The 22,470-nt window shown below is 40.8% G+C and overlaps 1 protein-coding gene across 1 annotated transcript; it reads left to right on the plus strand.

Annotated features, from left to right (window-relative positions):
• Positions 1 to 106: 106 nt before the first annotated feature.
• LOC140466914 (ADP-ribosylation factor 4-like) lies at positions 107 to 22,284 on the plus strand. The gene is made up of 6 exons (XM_072562735.1): positions 107 to 482; positions 6,938 to 7,018; positions 8,556 to 8,665; positions 10,001 to 10,072; positions 17,638 to 17,760; positions 20,884 to 22,284. Exons 1-6 carry the CDS (start codon positions 416 to 418, stop codon positions 20,968 to 20,970), a joined length of 540 nt encoding a protein of 179 aa, XP_072418836.1. The 5' UTR covers positions 107 to 415; the 3' UTR covers positions 20,971 to 22,284.
• Positions 22,285 to 22,470: the final 186 nt, after the last annotated feature.

Below are 22,470 nucleotides of genomic sequence, written 5' to 3' on the forward strand. Positions count from 1 at the left end.
CATACAATGAGAGCCGCGGATTGGTCGAACGGCCAGCAGGGGAAGCCGGGGTGACGTCGCTCCGTGCGCTTGACGTCATTTCTTCCTCGTTGGCCGGAAATTGTTTGGCAACGTCACCACACGGACACTTCCTGTTGCCGCTTCTGTTAAGAACGAGGAGCCAGTGTGTGAGCTCCCCGGACAAGGCACCGTTAGAGGTGAGCGGTTCAGCCTACATCCCGGTACCGTCAGAGTCAGGCTCTGAACCCGAGTCGGGGGCCGCCGGATTCTGAGCGCTAGAGCCGCACTCCGAGCCGTCTACCTCCGGGCTCTCACCCGGAAGCGCTGGGCGCTCAGCCCCTAGGCCTCGAATCGTCGTGCCTCGACCCCGACGCTGAAGCTCCGTTCCAGGCCTACCCGCTCCTCTTCTGGAACCATGGGCTTGCTCATCTCGAGGCTATTTGACCGACTGTTTATGAAGAAGCAGATGAGGATCCTGATGGGTAAGTGCCCTGTAACCGTCGTCCAAGCCAACGACTTGGAGGACAACAGGAAGAAAGTGAGGACTGCAGACGCTGGAAACCAGAGTCGAGAGTGTAGTGCTGGAAAAGCACAGCAGGTCATACAGTATCTGAGGAGCAGGAGAATCGACGTTTCGGCATGAATCCAGATGAAGGGATGTTGTTTGACTTGTGCTTTTCCAGCACCCCACCCACACTGTCGGACGACAGGCTGCAGTTCAGTTAGAGTCATAGAGATGTACAGCTTAGAAACAGACCCTTTGGTCCAACTCGTCCATGCTGACCAGGTATCCTACATTTATCTAGTCCCATTTGCCAATGTTTGGCCCATGTTTCTCTAAACCGTGCCTAATCATGTATCCCATCCAGATGACTTTTAAATGTTCTAATTGTACCAGACTCTTCTACTTCTGGCAGCTCATTCCATACACGCACCATCCTCTGGTGCTCCTTTGTTCTGTTTTAAACCTTTCCCACCTCACCCTAACTCTATGCCCTCTTGTTTTGCACAATGCTACTTTTGTGATGTTGTCCCTCTACAGGGAAAATAGCCCCAGCCTATTCAACCTCTCCTGACAGCTTAAGTCCTCCAATTCTGGCAATATCCTTGTAAATCTTTTCTGAACCCTTTCAAGTTTTGCAACTAGGACTGAATTGTATAATCATACTACATCTGTAATGAGTTTGAAGGAAATGAATGAATGATAATACTGAGATTTGGAAGAAATTTCTCACTAGGAGTGTGCTCTTGAATGTTTAGTTTCTAATTTATCTTTTATCTCTATAAATATGGCTTTGGTTTTAATCTTCCTTTTTAGTAGATGTAATCCTAATATTGGATTTAAACTCAAATGTTGTTTGTTACTGTTTTTTTTTGATTTTCAACCCTAGAAGTAGTTTCTTTTAAATGTCTTTGGAGTTTACGTCCTGAGCCATAACTTGCCATCACTTTACAGATCTGCTGTTTCTCATTCATTTAAGCCACTGTCATAGAAACATTGTACATAGAGGTCATTCAGTCCAACAGGTCTACACTGACCTTGCACATCCCTGAAAACTGTGGGGTAATTTAACTTAGCCAATGCGCTAAACCTGTGCATTTTTGGACTGAGGAAACTGGGTCACCTGGGAGAAACCCATGCAGACACAAGTGCTAATTCCACACAGTCGCCCAAGGTTGCAATCAAACCCAGGTCCTTGGCACAGTAAGGCAGCAATGCTAACCACTCTGCCACTGTGTTTGTGATGGCTGATGAAAAGAATTTAAAGTTCCAATTTTCAAAATAGTGTTGAAAATATTTCAGTTCACAAAGGAAGAGGCAACAACTTTTTTGTATTGGATTCTTTTCACAATTGCCTTACCTTGGGGAGGTAATGGCCTAGTGATATTAATGCTGGGCTGTTCATCCAGAGACCCAGATAATGTTCTGGGGAACCTGACAGATGGTGGAATTCGAATTCAATAAAAATCTAGAATTAAGAATATTAATGACCATGGGGCCATTGCTGATTGTCAGAAAAATCCATCTGGTTCACTCCTTTCCATTAAGGAAACTGCCATCCTTACCTGGTCTGGTCTACATGTGGCTCCAGACTCTCAGTAATGTGGAAGATTCTTAACTGCCCTCTGGGCAATAAATGCTGGCCTGTCTAGCAATGCCGTCATCTCACAAATGAATTGTTTTTAATTCTTTTGGCCACTGGAACAGTTTCTCCCTGTTAACTATGAAAATAATTAATGCCTTTGCTAAATCTCCCACTATCTAGTCTGGAGAGAACAAGTTAATCTCTCAAGTCTATCTGTAATCAAAACCCCTCATTCCAACTATGAATCGACTGCATTCTCCCTGCACCTTTTCATTGTATCTATAATTGGATACAGCATTTCAATCGAGCACAACCAGTTTATTTTTTTAATGAAGCATTTTCATAGCTCCCCTGCTTCTGCCCCACTTCTGAATTCAAGGATCCCCTAGGCCTTTCTGTCAGTACTAAGCTTGCCATACCGTATCAAAGACTTGTACCTTCATCTACATTCCTGAATCAGCTTGAAAGCTGCATTTTTAAACTTTTTTCCTTATCAAGTTTTTAGCTTCAAACTTCTGTTAAATTTTATCTGCAATGCAAAGGCTAATTTTACCAATTTCTGTTCCTGAAACCTTTTTAAATTTACTGTAAGTTGGTCATCCTATCAAGTAGTGCATTCTAAAACCTAACCACTCATTGTGTAAGAAAAGTTATCCTTGTATTAATTCATGATTTCACCAATCACACTAAATCAGTATTTTCTGATTTAGTCTTCAATTGGATAAAATCTCTGATTTGTGCTCTGAACTGTCCATGATTTTAACATCCATCTGGTTCACTAATGACCATTAGGAAAGGAAACTGCCATCCTTTCCTGGTCTGGCGTACATGTGACTCCAGACCCACAACAATATGGTTGACTCTTAACTGCCCTATGGGCAATAAGTGCTGACCTAGCTCAGTCACTCTTCTTTTCTTCCCCCCCCACCCCCAATTCAGTGAATAATAATTTTAAAAAAACATTGCTTTAGCCTTTGACCAAGGATAACTAACTCAATTGCTCTAGTCTAGCCACTCAGTTGTAATTTCTCAGCTCTGAAATTGTTCCAGTAAATCTCTCCTACACCCCGTGTAAAGGTCTGTCCTAAAGGATAGAGCCCAAATATTTGCACAATGCTGCATTTGGGCTGAATACATGTGTTGTGTGGCTCTCGTGCAATATAGTTTATTAATTGCTGTTTAGCCTGCCCTGACACTTTAAGATTCCTTGTTATGGATATGATCAAAACTCCTCAATATTTTAAGAAGGCAGCCTAGACCCTTTTTTTATTTTAACAGCAAATGTAAAGTGCTGTGTTCCAGATGTAATTTGGTGGGCCAAACTACTCTTGATGTTAAGCTAAGTGCAATTTACTCAATACTCTATAGTTAAAAATACAATAAAAGGAAGCACTTAACTCTATTGGAAAACTTAACGTAATAGTATAAAGAGTACTTTTACGAATTAAATGTTGCAATATAGCAATATTACATAATCACACCCCTCAGTGAAATTCAGAAAACAGATTTATCTCTCGGGTAACTCCAGCAACCCAGAAGGAAAACAATCAAGAGTAACAGCCAGGAGACACTGCAGCTTCCAACCCTGCTGAGAGTCAAACATGAACTGCTGCTGGATCTTAAAGCTTAAAAAAAACTAGAAATCCTGGTTGACCACACCCATCCATGGTTCTATTGTTCCAACTATTTTTTTAAAGAACCATGACCTCCTAAGCGGTTTAATTTCTGGGCCTTCGCTAACCACTAACCCTTTGCCTTAATATTTCTCTTTTTAAAAAATGAGGACAAAATATACATTTTTAAAACTACAGCCTCATCACATTCTGCACAAACCATTTCCAAATATTTGTTTTTGAAGCTCCACTAAAATGATGGCATTTAGCTTGTATTCTCTATCACCATTGTTCTTAACAGAGTCTTGTTATCTCTCATTTGTGTTAAATTTGGCACCTGCACATCTGTCCCATTAGCCTATCAATATTCTGGTACCTGTCTCTCTCTTTACACTTTCAAGTTTTGTTATTTGCAAGTTGAAATTATGCCTTGGACACCAGGTCCATCTCATTAATATAGTTTAACAACATTGAGGTCCTGTTATTGTACGTAGTGATACCCACTGTTTATTACGCAATCATATTTGAAAAACTGTTATTTGTTGTGATGAATTTTTTGTCTTTTAGTCAACTCTATATTCTAAGTTGCTCTTGTTCCTTTTGTCCCATGGACGTCAATTTTATTAACCAGCCTGAAATAATATTTTATAAAATACCTTTTGTAAGGCTACTTACCCTTCAAGCCTGCTCTGTCTTTCTGTAAAGCCATAGTTGATCTGATTCACCTGTATATTCCTGCATTCCCATGATAATCTTACACTCTTCATTACCAAGGGAATGAATCTGCCTCCGCCATTTTTAAAAAAAAAAGTTTCTGCTTCCACTGCCTTTTTAGGAAAAGAATTCGAAAGACGCACTAAACCCTCCTGAGAAAAATGTTTTTTTTCCTCTGTCCTGTGTGTACCTCTTTATTTTTAAACTGTGACCATAGTTCTAGATTCTGCCACAGGAGAAAATGTAATTTTGTTATCCATCCATTCAAACCCCCTCAGGCTGTCGTATGTTTTACTTAAGTCACCTCTGACTTTTCTAAATTCCAGGGGCTACAGGCCTAGCCTGTCTTGACCTTTCCCGTCACTCACATTCAGATTAAATTCTCTTCTCCTTTTTACAGCAAGAAGAGCATTTGCGTGCTGGAAAATGAGCTGTAGAAGTGATGAAGCTAAACTATATGCATAGTAAACAGTAAGCAGCATTCTATAGACAGAAGGGATCCCACAGCAGTGCATCAAGTCCACAGCACCACCACCCAGTTGTGAATCTTGCTGGACAAATAAACAGCTAATTGAAGTCACACTCATTAAATTAGGTGCTGGACATCTCATTGCTGTAGAGTTCCTCCGGACAGTGGTTACTTCTATTATAAAATTAGAAATTGAAATATTGCATCATGATTGCAGTGTTTGGCTCCATTCACAATTCCTCAGTTAGTTTAACTCCTTGGCTATGTTGATGAAGACCTGAACAACATTCTGGCTTGGGCTGATAAGTGACCAAGTTATATTCCTGCTGTACCAGTGCTAAGTAATGATCCTCTCTAATAAGAGTCTAATCACCTCCCTTTGCTCAGAGGAATTATGAAATCCTCTGACAACCACCTTGGGATCATTGACCTGAAACGTAGCTGTGGTTGTAGACATCTGGGTTGGACAGTACTGCTCTATATATCTAAGTTAGTGTAATTAGTTAGTACAATTACTGTGTCTGTAGATGCCTTGATTTGACGCTAGTAATAACTATGAAAACCCTTAGTATAGTTATTGCATTCCTGATAAGTATACTTTTCCATTTTTTAACTTTTGGTCATGCTTTACTGGTTTCTCTACCCTACTAATCATAAAGCTTGTTGCCATTCTTTTCAACTTTATGCACCTTTTTAATTCAATTATTTCTGAATTATTTTGCCAATTTCATTGTGTGTATCAATATTGCTTTGCCATGGTTACAAGCTCCTTTGTTTAGTCACTTGAGTGGTATTGTTAGGTTCTTTCTGTTGAGGTTCTTACACACTTCATGCAACTGCAATACGTCAGCTTCTGTGAACAGCCAAAACAGCAAGCACAAGCTCTCTGGAGGACCACATAACATTCTCTGCAATGCTGGTGGAGCATGTCAAGCAAGGGTCTCTGAACAAGAGAACAACTCTCCTTTATAGAAGACTTTACATAACCATGAATAATGCCCACAAGGTAACCCCTGCCACTCCCCCATAGTCACATGCCACGCAAGACGCAATGAAGTGATTTGGGTTATCCCTTGAAACAAACAGTGTAAAGTGATTGGATTATCCCTTGATTTACTATTTACAGAATATGATTAGATTGGCACATCCTGCTTGCAAAACAGCTTCCCTCCCCGGACATCCAATTTCTTAAAGTCAGCAGAACAAATTAACCCTTTAGCATCTCCGTATCACTGTTTAAAGGATATGTTAGGGTTAAGTGACAGTTAAGAGCAGTATGAAGGCTGGCATTGCTGTCTTTAGCTGAATGATCTTTTAATTTTGTAAGGATGAAAATTCCATTTTTAATTAATTGTTTACATTGTGACAGCTTCAGTTGCATATTTGTGATTTTTCACATGCTCTTGGAAACTGTTATCACCATCATTCTCTCAAGTTTCTGGCATCAAGCTTGTATTGATGTCCTTGTCTTTAAGACTCCTTAAACATGGGAAACTTTAAACATAAATCCCTACAGCATGGAAGCAGGCCATTCAGGCTGTTGAGTCTATACCAACTCTAAAGAGCATCCCAGTGGACCCGCACTCCTACTCTATTCCTGTAACCCTACATCTTCCATGTCAAATTGACCTAACCTGTAAATTCCTAGGCATTAATGGCAATTTAACATGGCTAATTCACCTCATCTGCAAATCTTTGGATTGTGGGAGGAAACCAGAGAATGGGCAAGCTCCACACAGGCAGTCACCTACAGATGGGCTTGAACCCAGGTCTCTGTGGCTGTGAGGTAGCAGTGCTAACCATTGAGCCACTGTGCCACCCTGTCTGATTCTTTCTATTCACATTCCTTTTGTGAAAAAAACCTTGATGAAATTCATCCTTAACTGTTTGTTCTAATGAAAACCAACACATGACAATACATTCAATCAGTAATTCTTTTGTTGGTTGTCTATATACATGAAAATAAAGAATGCTATATGGAACGTTTAAGATGTACTGTTATGGAAGTTTTGGCATAATGTAAGTTGTCTTAATTATTTTCTTCTGTACTTCAGTTGGACTTGATGCTGCTGGTAAAACCACAATTCTCTATAAGCTGAAGTTGGGTGAAGTTGTCACCACCATTCCAACAATTGGTAAGTTTCTCAATAGTTTTCATTTTTGGTGTAAGATCCAAACATTCATTGCCATTAACCAGTTACTTTAACTGTGCTTCTAAGGCAAGATGAGCTAGTCTATCTTCACCATTTGCACTTCTAGGAGATGAGGAAGAAGATTAATCCCTTGAAGAAATAAACTTTAATTGCTGAACGCCTATAAATTGCATTAGTACAGAAATATATCCTTCAGTGTCATCAGATGCTGAACTAAGGAAGAGATATTAGTAGTGATCAAATACTGAGTTAAGTTTGAAGGCAGAGTAAGTGGGAATGAAGATGTTTAGTGGTGTGGGTCCTAAATGGTAGAAGGTATAGCCATAGTTCAAAATCCGATGTCTGTCAATGATATTGCCAGGAACGTATTTGGAACAGCTTCAGAAGTAGTAGTGGACCCTGGCCATAGAAGAGGTTACTTGTTGCTTTTAGGATAGTGTTCCATTGGCCCTGGATAGGGCTGCAGCTAAAAGCATGGGCAGCTAATGAAAGAGCTTTCGTCTGGAGTTGTGGTTATGGTTTGAGGACAGCAGTTGCAATGCTTTAGAGAAAATAGTGATTAATTTCCAGAAAGTGTTCAGGGTTTTTTGGCAGGGGAGTGATGGCTGTTTTGCAATTGAATATGGAACCTGATGCAATAATATAGGAACAATGGAGATGGAAGAGCTTGGAGAGGGTACAAGGAACGTGGGAGAAACCAGCAAATGCGTAGATTGAGTGAGAACGGAAAAGTTTGAAAGGTGTTTGGACTTGGATAATGGGTAAGGTGAACAGCTGAATGAAAGTCAGTTTCTGGTTGCAAAGTTGTCTGAGTTTATTACACTTTCTTTTAGAAGTGAAGGCCTTTATGGGGGCAATTGGTGGTGGAGAAAGTTACTATTTAGTTTGCTGTCTGATACCAGGCAAGCAAGTATAGGAAAACGAGGCCTGATGTTGTGATGGAAAGGAAAAGCAGCTCACCTGATTATCAAGGCTTCCAAGCTTGAAGAGGAGAAAGTGAAGCAAGAGTTATATTATGAGAAACTTGGGGACAAGAGTATCAAAGGCTAGTTGGTGTTGGGTTCTTTGGTTAGGGTGGGGGACACAATTGCAGAGAATTGCCTGATCTGCTGGAAGAGTCGAAGTAAATAACATTGGATGGATTAGTGGTTGATATTTGTCCCCATGGGTGCACTGGACAATAAGAATAGTGGAATGGAAGGTTGAGTTAGTGGGGTTGCTTGTTTGTTAGAACTTGATAATGGGTGCTTTATTGAGCTGTAGAAAATGCAGAGTGACACTCAAAGCAATTGTGGACTTGGCACAATATCATGCCCAGGGCTTTGGTAGGACATTAGAAATATTGAGGAATATTGATGGGTTAGAGGTTAGTTTGATGAAGATATGTGGGAGAGTATTTCTAATGGAAAACAAATGTGAGAAGCATGGGTTTTTTTGCAATAAAAATAAATTGGAGTTTTGCAGCATCCATGCAGATTGTAGCCTCATGACAGACATTTCAGGTTGTCTTTCTTTTCAGGTTTCAATGTAGAGACTCTAGACTACAAAAATATTACCTTCACTGTATGGGATGTTGGCGGTCAGGATAAAATTCGTCCTTTGTGGAGACACTACTACCAAAACACACAGGTATGTGAATCCTGGAACTCCTGGCGTACTTTGTTACATTGTCCATTGTGGAACAATGCACAATCCTCAACACAACAGCTATTATTCACCATTGCTGAAAACAAAGTGAGTTTACTGGCCTAATATTTCAATGGAAAGGAAATTGTACTGATGTGCTGGTTTTCGACATGAAATATTTTGAGGTGCTCTGTTATATTGGCTTTAATACAGAGGAACCTCAATTATTCAAAAATCAGATTATCCAAAGGAGCTCTTGAGGTCTCTATAGAAACATTACATCAGCAACTTATTTCCAACAATGATCGCATCTTTCATTTACAGTGATTAAACAGGCACCGACTCCAAATGACTGTCTGCCCGCGCTTGCTGTCTCCCCCACACTTTTTCCCTGGAGTTGTACAGAGGGGTGTACCCTAGCCCCATCCCTCTCCCTCAGATAATCTAACCAATATTGTCCTGTGTACAGGGCAGAAGTGGAACCTGTCAAAAAGTTGCAGTAAACAGCAGCCTTATTGCTGGTGTCCAGCCCAGCTGCCCCAGAGAGGGGGCGGGGGCAGTGATGGATGGGGGGGAGGGGGGGGGGGGGGGGGAAAGAGGTGGTGTTACATAGAACATACAGCGCTGATACAGGCCCTTTGGCCCTCAATGTTGTGCCGACCTGTGAATTAATCTAAGCCCCAACACTATCCTTCATCATGTGCTTATCCAAGGATTGTTTAAATCTCCTTTAATGTGGCTGAGTTAACTACATTGGCAGGCAGGACATTTCGCACCCTTACCACTCTCCTGAATAAAGAAGCTGCCTCTGACATCTGTCTTGAAGCTATCACCGCTCAATTTGTAGTTATGCCCCCTCGTACAAGCTGACACCGTCCTAGGAAAAAGATTCTCTGATCTAATCCTCTGATCATCTTGTACGTCTCTATCAAATACGCCTTCACCCGCCCATCTGTTTTTGGGTAATTTAATGTCAAATTAAGAATAAAGTGATTTGTGAACTTGGTGTCAGCTGGACTACAGGAGCCACTGTGTCTATGTAACTAGTAGACCACACCTGGTGAACCTGTTTAAACCTTTTTGAAGAGGTGACTAAAGTGGTTAACTATGTATGTTCTTTATCTGGACTTCCAGAAGATGCTTGTAAAGAGACTTTAAAGTAATAAAACATCTTCAACATTTTACAGTAAATATAAAGTAAAATCAGTTGGAATTTTGTATTTGTTCCATACTTTCTAACACAAATGTTATCCATCCTGATCTAAATTGTTAACCATTATACAGAACACACCTCTCTTTAAATCACTATAATGTTATGTGTCATTTAATTTTTTTCAGGGTCTGATTTTCGTTGTGGACAGCAATGACCAAGAGAGGGTGCAGGAATCTCTAGAACAGCTGAACAAAATGGTGAGAAATGGCAATGCTAGAGGTTTGAGGGAAACTCTGGTTTTGTTGAAAGTATTTGAGTGCCACCTTTTCCAGTTTTTTTTTCCCAAATCAAATTTGTCATATCTGATAATAGTGGTCTCTGCCCTGAAGTAGCTTGAGTAAACTTGTCCAATGGGTTTTCATATTTTGCTCTTCATGTATCAGCAATGTTTGGAAAAGCAAAATGCCTGTTTTGCCTCTTAACCATTTACTTTAATTTCAGAAGAAAACCCTTTGTGCCACCTTTGAGTTCTCTGTTACCATTTACAGCTCATAAAATTACTGTCGAGAGTGAGCCACTTGCAGAGGAGATAATTTCAAAAATGTTGATAATGGACAAAGGGGTGTGAAATTAGGTCAACCTCTAAATCAGAATGACAACTTAAGTCTATTACAGGTTGCTAGTGATGGTCCCAGGCCTTTGTTACAATTGGAAATGCTATCACTATTAAACTGGTCATTTTGCAATGAGGAGTCTGAATTATTTTTAGAACCTCCTACAATTTTCTTATCCTGTAAAGTTGAGGAGCAATGTATCTGGGGGCTGGTGGTGTGGTTGAGGGGGAAGCAGCACCACCTTGTGCAGTCATCTGTGGATGCACAGCATGTACCGAAAAGGTTCCAGGTTGAAGTGAAAGACTTCCAGCTTTTATGAACTCATTTAATCTCATCTGTTTAAAGATGGAGGGAATAGAGGCTTACCTCTAATATGGAGAAAGGAAAATGAGTGAGAAAATTGATAGTTTCTATTCCTGACATGTTGTTTTGGATCCAGGAAGCAGATTAAAGTACAGGTGTTAGGCAAGAACTTTCAGAAATGCTTGGGAGAGACCATTCGCAGGTAAATGAACAGTTGCATAGTGACTGGCTTTTAAAAACAAGATAGCTAGTCCAGAGACAGTGTGTTCCTGTTAGTAGTCTAGATTAGAGTGGTGCTGGAAAAGCACAGCAGGTCGGGCAGCATCCGAGGAGCAGAAAAATCAACGTTTTGGGCAAAAGCCCTGATGAAGGGCTTTTGCCTGAAACATTTTTTTTTTCCCTGCTCCTTTAGATGCTTCTTGACCTGGTGTGCTTTTCCAGCACCACTCTAATCTAGACTCTGGTTTCCAGCATCTGCGGTCCTTGGATTTTGTTCCTGTTAGTATGAAGGGCAAGGTTGCAAATTGTTGGGGATGCTGGATAACTAGAGAAATTGAGGCTCTGGGGAAGAAAAAGGAGGCGGCATGTGCAGATATAGACAGCTGGGATCAAGTGAATCCCTCTCAATAAGGCAGTAGGAATATACTCCGGGCAATTCAGGAGGGCAAAAATCAGACATGAGGCAGGTTTGGCAAATAGAGTTAAAGAAATTCCAAAGAGTCTAAAAATACAATAAGGGTAAAAGTAACTCAAGAGTAGGGCCACTTAAAGGTCATCAACGCCCTCATGTGTGGAACTGGAGGAGATGGGTGAGATATTAAGAGTATTTTGCATGGGTTTTCACTGTCGAAGGATATGAAAGCTAGAAAACTGGGAGAAATAGTGATATCTTAAAGTGCCCACATTTAGAGAGAAGGTGCTGGATGCATAAAGATGGATAAATCCCTGGGACCTGATCAGGCATATCCTAAACTTTTGTGGGGAAGCTAGGGAAGTGATTGGGCCCCTTGCTGAGACATCTCGATCATTGATAGTCACAGGTGAGGTGCCGGAAGACCGAAGGTTGATTAATGTGCCGTTATTTAAGAAAGGCAGTAAGGAAATGCCAGGAACTGTAGACCAATGAGCCTGATGTTTGTGGTAAGTAAGTTGTTGAAGTGGATTGAGTGACAGGATTTATGTACTTAAGACAAGGACTGATTAGGGATAGTCAATATGGCTTTGAGCATGGGAAATTGTGTCTCACTAACTTGACTTTTTTGAAGAAATGGTAAAGATGATTGAAGGCAGAGCAGTAGATGTTATCTGTGTGGACTTCAGTAAGGCATTCAACATTGGTCTGCACGATAGACTGGTTAGCAAGGTTAGATCAGATATATCCAGGAAGAGCTATCCATTTAAATATAAAATTGGCTCGAAGGTAGGAGACCAAGGCTGCTGGTAGAGGACTGTTCTTCAGACTGGAGGCCTGTGATCAGCATGCTGCAAGGATTGGAGCTAGGTTCACTGCTTTTTGTCATTTTATAAAGATAATTGTGAATGTAGGAGGCATAATTAGTAAGCTTGCAGATGACACTAAAATTGGTGTAGTGGACAGTGAGGTTTACTTCAGAATACAACTATATCTTGAGTAGATGGGTCGAAGTGCCAGATGGATGTTTAATTTTGGTACGTGAGGAGTCGCAGGTAAGTTTAATTTAGATAAAGGTGAGGTGCTGCATTTTGGAAAGGCAAATCAAAGCAGAACTTATACACCACACGGAACATAGAATCCTTACAGTGTGGAGTATATGAAATCTACTTAATGGTAAGGACCTGGGAGTGTTGCTGAACAAAGACCTTGGAGTACAGGTTTGCAGTTTCTTGTAAATGGTGTACCAGGTAGATCAGTTAGTCAAAGGCTTTATTGGTCAGTGCATTGAGTATAGGAGTTAGGAGGTGAGGTTGCAGTTATTTAGGGCATTGCTAATGCTATTTTTTTGTTTTTGGAGTACTATGCAATTCTGGTCCCCATGCTATAGAATGGATGTTATGAAACTTGAAAGGGTTCAGAAAAGATTTACAAGGATGTTGCCAGGGTTGGAGGATTTGAGCTACAGGGAGAGGCTGAATAGGCTGGGGCTGTTTTCTCTGGAGCGTCGGAGGCTGAGGGGTGACCTTATACAAGTTTATAAAATGATGAGGGGAATGGATATGGTAAATAGACAAGGTATTTTCCTCAATGTGGGAGAGTCCAAAACTAGAGGGCATAGGTTTAAGGTGAACGGGGAAGGATTTAAAAATGAGCTGAGCAACTTTTTGCATGCAAAGGATGATGCATGTATGGAATGAATTGCCAGAGGAAGTAATGGTGGCTGGTACAATTACAACATTTAAAAGCCATCTGGATGGTTGTATGAATAGGAAGGATTTAGAGAGATATTGGACTAGATTTATGGAGGATATCTGATTGGCATGATAAGTTGGACTATTTGCATGCTGCACATTCCTGGGACTATAGGTACCCATGTTTGTATATGAAGGCATTGCGCTTGACCTTATTTTATTTTGGTTTCAGCTTTTGCTAAAGTCCCACATGGGAGACTCTTAGTGAAGGGAAGAATCCATGGGACCCAAGGAAAGTTAGCAAATAAGATCCAGAATGAGCCGAGTGGTAGGAAGCAGAGGGTGATGATCGGATGTTTTTGTGACTGGAAGTCTGTCTAATACTGTTCCTCAGGAATTGTTGTTGATGCCCTTGCTGCTGAAAGTGTCTATAAATGATCTATCCTTATATATCTTCCTGCAGAAAATTCAAATATCAGTGGTTGGTGAATAGTTGGCAAGATATCCTGAGATTACAGGAGCATATAGATGGGCTGGTCAGTGATAAATGGAGTTCAGTCCAGATAGTGTAAGATAATGCACTTCAATATATGAATGGTAGTATCAGGAATAAGGTGTACCTATCCCCGGTCTCTTAATGTAAGAGATGGTGGGTTCAGAAGGCTGTAGGATAATTGTCTTTATTAACTGAGGCATAGGGTTTTAGAGTGGGGAGGTTATGCTGCATCTCTCTATGTTGATTGGGCCACAGCTAGAGTATTGTCCCATTCTAGCATCCACGTTATCGGAGGGATGTGATAGCACTAATGGGTACAAAGGAGTTTTATCAGGATGTGGTCTGGTCTGAGGAGTTTTGGTTATGAAAACCGATTAGATAAACTGGGTTATGAGGAAGGGTCACTTGGCCTGAAATAGTAACTCTGATTTCGCCCCACAGATATTGCCAGATCAACTGAGCTTTTCTAGCAATTTGGTTTGTTTTGGATAAACTAGGGTTGTTTTCCTTGGAGCAGAGGCGACTAAGGGAGAACATAATTGTATACATTACAAAATGCATTGAACCTAATGCACAGACAGGGTAAACAGTAAGAGACATTTCCCCTTGGTGGAAGAATTGATGATCAGAGAGCATGGATTTTTTTGTAAGGGGCGTAAGGAAAATATTGCCACCAAAGCAGTGAGAGCTTGGAACACTCTGCCTGTAGGGGTATTACAGGCAGAGCCCTTATTACATTTAAGTAGTTAGATGTGCACTTGCAATGCTGTGGACCAACTAAAGGAAAACAGGCTTTCAATAGTTGGATGCATATTTTTGAAGTGTTCTAGAGAGGAATCATAGGGCACACAATGTTGGCGGTCTCTCTCTCTCTCCACAGATGCTGCCAAACCTGAGTTTCTCCAGCATGCTATATTTTCATTCCAGCTTGGGAGATTTGCAATATTGGCTTTTATCCTTTCCCAAGCTTCCCATTCATCTTGAAGGTCAGCTATCCTTCAATATCGAGAGCCCAATCCTTGTCACCCTGCAGTCCCATCTCTGTAATAGAGTCATAGTCAGAGATGTATAAGCACAGAAACAGACCCTTCGGTCCAACCTGTCCATGCCGATCAGATATCCCAACCCAGTGTAGTCCCACCTTCCAGCACCTGGCCCATATCCCTCCAAACCCTTCCTATTTATATACCCATCCAAATGCCTCTTGAATGTTGCAATTGTACCAGCCTCCACCACATCCTCTGGCAGCTCATTCTATACATGTATCACCCTCTGCGTGAAAAAGTTGCCCCTTTGGTCTCTTTTATATCTTTCCCCTCTCACCCTAAACCTATGCCCACTAGTTCTGGACTCCCTGACCCCAGGGAAAAGACTTGGTCTATTTATCCTAACCATGCCTCTCATAATTTTAGGTTTACTCTATAAGGTCACCCCTCAGCCTTCGACACTCCAGGGAAAACAGCCCCAGCCTGTTCAGCCTCTCCCTGTAGCTCCGATCCTCCAACCCTTGCAACATCCTTGTAAATCTTTTCTGAACCCTTTCAAGTTTCACAACATCTTTCCAATAGGAAGGAGACCAGAATTGCACGCAATATTCCAACAGTGGCCTAACCAATATCCTGTACAGCCGCAACATGATCTCCAACTCCTGTACTCAATACTCTGACCAATAAAGGAAAGCAGACCAAACACCACCTTCACTATCCTATCTACCTGCGACTCCACTTTCAAGGAGCTATGAACCTGCATTCCAAGGTCTCTTTGTTCAGCAACACTACCTAGGACCTTACCATTAAGTGTATAAGTCCTGCTGAGATTTTCTTTCCCAAAATGCAGCACCTTGCATTTATCTGAATTAAACTCCATATGCCACTTCTCAGCCCATTGGTCCATCTGGTCCAGATCCTGTTGTAATCAGAGGTAACCCTCTTCGTTGTCCACTACACCTCCAATTTTGGTGTCATCTGCAAACTTACTAACTACCTCTTACGCTCGCATCCAAATCACTTATGTAAATGACAAAAAGTAGAGGACCCAGCACCGATCCTCGTGGCACTCCACTGGTCACAGGCCTCCAGTCTGAAAAACAACCCTCCACCACCACCCTCTGTCTTCTACATTTGAGCCAGTTCTGTATCCAAATGGCTAGTTCTCCCTGTATTCCGTGCGATCTAATCTTGCTATTTGGTCTCCCATGGGGAACCTTGTCGAACGCCTTACTGAAGTCCATATAGATCACATCATCAATCCTCTGTCACTACTTCAATCAAGTTTGTGAGACATGATTTCCCATGCACAAAGCCGTGTTGACTATCCCTAATCAGTCCTTACCTTTCCAACTACATCCTGTCCCTCAGGATTCCCTCGAACAACTTGCCCACCACTGAGGTCAGGCTCACTGGTCTATAGTTCCCTGGCTTGTCTTTACCGCCCTTTTTAAACAGTGGCACCAAGTTTGCCAACCTCCAGTCTTCCGGCACCTCACCTGTGAGTATCGATGATACAAATATCTCAGCAAGAGGCCCAACAATCACTTCTCTAGCTTCCCACAGAGTTCTCGGGTAAACCTGATTTACAGATAGCTGAAATCTCCTTACAAGTTTGTTTCTCAATTTCCCTCTGACTATTCGGGGTCTATAAATACAATCCTCATAAAGTGCTCATCCCTTTCTTATTTCTCAGTTCCACCCAAATAACTTCCCTGAATGTATTTCTGGGAATACCCTCCCTCAGCACAGCTGTAATACTATTCCTTATTAAAAATGCCACTTCCCCCACCTCTCTTGCCTCCCTTTCTATCCTTCCTGTTCCAGGATACACATGCGACATTAAGCTGCCTGTCCTGGCCATCCCTGAGCCATACGATCAGATAGTATATATGTACTTCGAATAGCCTGTGCAATTGCATACAGGGCCATTGAAAATGAAATTAAATAAATGATTGTCGTGTATTTTAGTGAAATAGTGAAAAGTTTTCACTGTTGCCCTGATTGGTGCCATTTTGAAAAGTTAAGAATAATCAAAATAAAAAGATTGAGTCTATAATCCTTCTACCATTTGGTTCTGTATTTCTTATCATTGTAACATCTAGTTTTAATTTGTGTATTCCTTAGCTTTTTTTCTCCATCCTGTTTGACATCTGTTTCCATATTACAACTTTTCCTCTTCTCTTGTCTGTATTTTGATATACCATATTTTTCCACATTGAGGTTCTGACCAACGTTTTCACCCAGAAGATCACGTTTTGATTTTTCTCTCACTCATTCAGCAAATTTCAACAAGATGAGGTTTGCCATAACACTAATAAGCAAGTCATTCCAAAGCAATAAATTGATTGTATAAATAATGGCATTTTTAATGGTCAATCAGTACAACTGACTTGTCATCCCCTTTTTTGTTAGGAAGCAGAACTATAGAATAGCAGTCCCCATGTCTTGACTGTCAGGGGTGCCCAGCTAAGGAGTTAGACCGTCCCTAATGGAGCACACCCTCAGCTGATCTTGGAAGAATTGACCTGAAAGTGGGAGTCAGCCTGTTTGGTGAAAAATGACTCATTCACAGCTAATACTCCCAGTCAAATCACTTAGCCCAATCTCTTCCCCAGCTCCCCCAATCACACTCACTTACTGACACACTCACACCCCCCAATCACATTCCCTTGTGCCTCCATACCACTCCTTTTCATTCATTACCAGCCTGATCCACTTTCACCCTGTTGACAGCCCAGCAGACTTTAATTACCCAGGGCATGACTACCCATTCCCTCTTTCCTAAAGCGCTCCAAGTCACTGGGTGAGTTTTGTTGCTCACTAGAGAACCGGTTGGAAGCATTTGCAAAGCCACCCAGCAACTCACTTCAAAACAATCATTTTTACCAGTGTTTTGAATAAAAGCCTTGTAGATAACGTTATAGTTCCGAGGCCATCTTTTCAGCAGGCCTGTTAAGCATTTGGGAAACAATTTATGTGAGATTACAATTTCATTTGTGTAATGAGTTCTTAAACTCTTGCATTTATCAGTTCTAATACTGCAAGATAAGTTTGATTTGATTCCTGAGCTCATTCTATTTGTATTTTTTCCCCAGATTGCTGAGGATGAGCTGAGCAATGCAGTGCTATTAATATTTGCAAACAAGCAGGATTTGCCAAATGCTATGTCAACTGAAGATCTCCGTGCGAAACTGGAACCACTGGCTACCAGCAGAACTGTAAGATATTTGTTTTTCCAGAATGTACACCCCATGAGTGCTGCCAGGCTACATTTACCAAATTGATTTGTCCAATCAATATGGTAATTAAAATCACCCCTGATGTTTGCAATCAATTTCTTATTTCTTGCAAGCCCTTATTATTTTTTCTTATACTGCTATACCTGCTTTCAGTGGTGCCTGTTAATCTATTCCACAATTTCTTATGTCCACCATGATCTTCTGGGTCAAGATCATTTCTTTGTACTAATCTCATACTTTTGTTTAAATAAAACCTCTATTCCACTTTTACATTTCCTCCTATCTTTTGTAACCTCTCCTTGTAAAATGCCATGACTGTCCCTTGAATAGCCAGCTCCTTGTTTTAGTCACCTTACAATCTCACTTCTGTAATTGTTAGTGTAACCATATACAATTGTTTCAACTATGCAGTCATTCATTAAATGAATGCTTGCAATGCTAATATAAGAACATTTTAAATGTGTCCTTGTCTGGTTTTTCCCTGATCTGATCTGATCTAATTTGTTGGTGCATGCCTCGTTCCTGTCACTTTCTGGTTATCTTTAGTTGGATTGTTCCCCATCACTATTGCCTTATCCTTCCTCTTGAATTTTCTGTATCTATTCCCCAACCAGCCCCAATGTCCTCTGTATAGCCCTAGTTGTGCAATTCCCTTGTAAGCCCCATGAATCAAAAAACATTCTTCCAGCATCAATCTTTGACATACATTCAGTACTCTGATTTTTTTGTGGCTCAGGTTGAAATTCAGACACTTTAGTCTTTGAGCTTAATCCCCTAGCATAACCTTTCTTCCTTCGTCCTGACTCTGTCTTGGTACTTTTTTTAAGATTAGATTACTTAGTGTGGAAACAGTCCCTTCAGCCCAACAAGTCCACACCGACCCGCCAAAGCGCACCCACCCAGAACTATTCCCCTGCGTGTACCCTGCACCTAACAGTATGGGCAATTTAGCATGGCCAATTCACCTAACTTGCACATTTTTTGGACTGTGGGAGGAAACTGGAGCACAGAGGAAACCCCCACAGACACTGGGGAGAATGTGCAAACTCCACACAGTCAGTCGTCTGAGGCAGAAATTGAACCCCGGTCCCTGCTGCTGTGAGGCAGCAGTGTTAACCACTGTGCCACCGAGCTGCCCAAAATACTTGTGTGGACCACCACAACAATGGAATCCTTCTCTATTGCAAGTTCCTCTTCAGCCCTGAGATGTCCTTTAATCCTGGAAAAGGATAGTCAATTGAGCAGTTGAGACACTCATTCTTTGCTGTAATGAATCATGCCAATCCTTCAACTATGCTATCCCTTAATATAACCACACTCCTGTCAACTTCCCTCCCCCAAGTTGAATGGCTGCCAGCATCATAGTGCCATAGTCAACCTGCTCAGCCTTCCTGTGTTTTTCAAAACCCAGGAACCTCAAGCTTTTGAAATACTATTCAACAGTTATCTGTAGTTGTATTGAGCAGTTTAACTAAGCAATGAATTTAAAACAATATTTGTCTCCCCAATTTAACTATTGACCCCATATATAGAAAGGAAAATACCTGAAAACTCTCAAACTAACTTGTGTGCTCAGTTCACTTTCTGGGCTTGAATTTGCAAACCTCGTTCCTAATTCCACCTTTTTCTGTAAGACCACTCTTTCTTTTATTAAGGTCAGCACAGTGCTTTCTCTGTCACTGCTGAAGGGTTTTATCTGTTTCCAAAAATTGCCCTTAGGCACCCTCCTATTCTTTACCTACAGCTGCCCCTGACATCATTCAAAAACACAGCTTACAAGTACAGAACCTCACTGCCAGCCCTTTGACACCTCTCCATTGTTACTAAATTGTCAGACTGCTTAGCTGACATTCAGTTGAACACACAATTCCTGCAGCTGACTATTGGGAAGACTGAAGTCATTGCTTCTGGTCTCTGTTCCAAACTCTATTCTTAGTTGCCAATTCTTTCCTTATCCCTTCTGACAGTTTCACTGAACCAGTTGGTTTGCAGTTTATTTGAATATTGTGAAATATTTGAATCTTTCCAAATACACATCATGCACTATTACAGTGTACCATACTGCCCTGCCCCAGTTCAACTGCTGCTGAAACCCTTGTTTGTTCCTTTGTCCTTTCTTGCCCCAAACATTAATTGGGATAGTCATAGTGTAAGAGCATTAGAGGGGCCAGGTTTCTTAATGTCTTCAAGGAGAGCTTTTTATATCAACATGTAGAATGTCCTACAAAAGGAGGATGCAGTATGAAACTAATTCTGGGGAATGAAGCTGGACAGATGTTTGAGTTGGCAGTGGGGATGTATTTCACTGATAAGCTTAACTTTCAGTATTGTGGTTGCTATGGAAAAGGATGGAATCTACAATGGAAGATTTTGGATTGGGGGAGGTAGATTTTGTTAACATAAGGCAGGAACTGGTCAAATTGTTTTTTTCCCCAGGAACTCTCCCTGCTCTCCTAGTTGCTTTAAGTTCACTACTCCACTAGACCTCAGTTGATTTATTTCCTTTTTATCTATTCCTTTTTTTTTTGTTCAGACCTGAATATTCCTAGATATCCAGGGTTATTTGGGTTGTTGCTTCCACATTTCATTCTAAAAAGTGAACATGTTGGGTCTGTATTCTTCCCAGTTTTATTTTGAATGGCTCCCACAGGTGTGCTGTGGGTAGATTTACCCAGGTGGATTTTGTGACAATTGATGACTGTTTCATGGTCACCATTACTGGAGACTAGTTTACAATTCCAGAATCAATTGAATATAAATTCCACCAGCTGCCATGGTGGGATTTGATCTCCAATTCTGAGCCTGGTTCTCTGGATTACTAGCCATGATAATACCACTTTCCTTGTGTGTACAGGGATTGTCACCAAATTTAAAATAGTACATAATGGGCAGTGTCATTTCATTACCTGTCACATGTTCACTTCAGGTAAGTCAAAGCTTTTCTGTCCTCCTGAAAGGTTCAGATGAAATGAGAAATGTCTTACAAACACACATACTATCCCCTTCACTGAATTACACTGCATTAAATCAAGCTAGAAGTGTGTGTTTGGCAATAACAAAATTCTCTTCAGCTAAGTTTTGATAATTTCTCTCTCTTCACAGTTGCACATTCAGCCCACATGTGCAACCAGTGGCCACGGTCTCTATGAAGGACTGGATTGGTTGTGCCAGAAGCTGTGTAATAACTAGAGGACGACATCATCTATCCTTTCTACATCAGTGTGTCAACTGCTAGGACTTGAACTCGAGGACTTTTAACAATGGCTTCCCAACTCTTTTGTGTTCTCCTTTTTATTTTGCTTTATCTCATGCTTGTCAACATGGTGCATTTTAAAATTAAAATCAATTTGGTTGGGTGTGATCTCTTCATTCAATGGTTGGATGCCCCTTGCCAAGGTCAGTTCAAGGACTTTATAGCACTCGTAGTCACTCACTAGATGCTTATTCACAAGCATCAAAAGTTCTGAGAACTCTGCATGCAGCTCCCAACTTAAGACAATTTGAATTTCAGAAGTTACTAACAACTGGATGAAACATCTTGTTGTTTGTTTGATCTGCTGATTGTGGGCCATTTGAAATGCATGTTCAACATGCTGTGACAGTTTCTTTAGTGTTCCACAGCCATCGTGAGGATTCAAAGGAAGGAAGAGGTTTTTGCAGATGTGATGCTAAATTGGATATAGGAATTGTAATTAATGACCATGATTATTTTCATAAATCTAGTTTTTAAACTACTAGAGAATGTGAGTGCCAATTATGAGACTCGAGCAAATCTTCATTTTTCAGAGTGAGGCTCTTTGAGTAAACTATGGCCTACTTACAAGCCAACTTTTTCTATTTACCTTTACTCATCTTGCACAAAGGAGCTTTATACCTTTTTTAAGCAACCACTTACTCTTCCCTCAGCCTTTCGGTGATTGGTTTAGGTTTCATCCTCAGCATATGAGGGACAGGATTCCTGCATTGGTGTTTCTCCCATCATTGCCAAAGGCCCACTCCAGTGAGGTCTGATTTGAAGTCACTGGTGTGCAGATCCACATAGGAAATGCCTTTTGAAAGAATTATGTTACTTTGATGACAATTTATATATTTTACTTTGTAGCAGTTTTTTTTCTCAGTTTAGGAATAAACTATTAGGTTACGAAGGGCACTGGTTTGCTGTTTTAATAACTCAAGGGTAAATCAATTTCCACAACTGTACAAAATTTAGTTGTCTTGACTGTTTAAAACTACAACCAAATCTTAGTGTATGCATGGAGTATTTACCTTGTATTGTATTTGTGCTAATGTTATGATGGGGAATCTTTGATTTCCTGTTACTTTAATGGTCTTTTGGGGTATGTAAACACCGGCAAATGAATATTGCGTTCTAAGTGGAGATGGTGATCCTGATAACTGGATAAACAGTAAATCAGTGAGCTGAAGCAAACCATATTGAACGTAACCAAAGGCTTCTTTCTGGAAAATATTGACTCAATCTTAATAAAGGCCTTTTCAGAAATATTCCTGGTCTGTGCTTTGTTCCTTTCATGATTTAAATCGGATTGTTGATGTATGTTAGTGTCTTGGGTAAATGGGCAATGCAGCAGTTCTCAACATGGTAGCATTGTAACTATTACAATTCCTGTAGCGATTACAATTAAAGATCCTAACGTGGTCCTTTTTAACATTATTTCCAATAAGTAGGTA

This window comes from Chiloscyllium punctatum, chromosome 44, assembly GCF_047496795.1.
Source record: "Chiloscyllium punctatum isolate Juve2018m chromosome 44, sChiPun1.3, whole genome shotgun sequence".
Classification (NCBI taxonomy): Eukaryota; Metazoa; Chordata; class Chondrichthyes; order Orectolobiformes; family Hemiscylliidae; genus Chiloscyllium; species Chiloscyllium punctatum.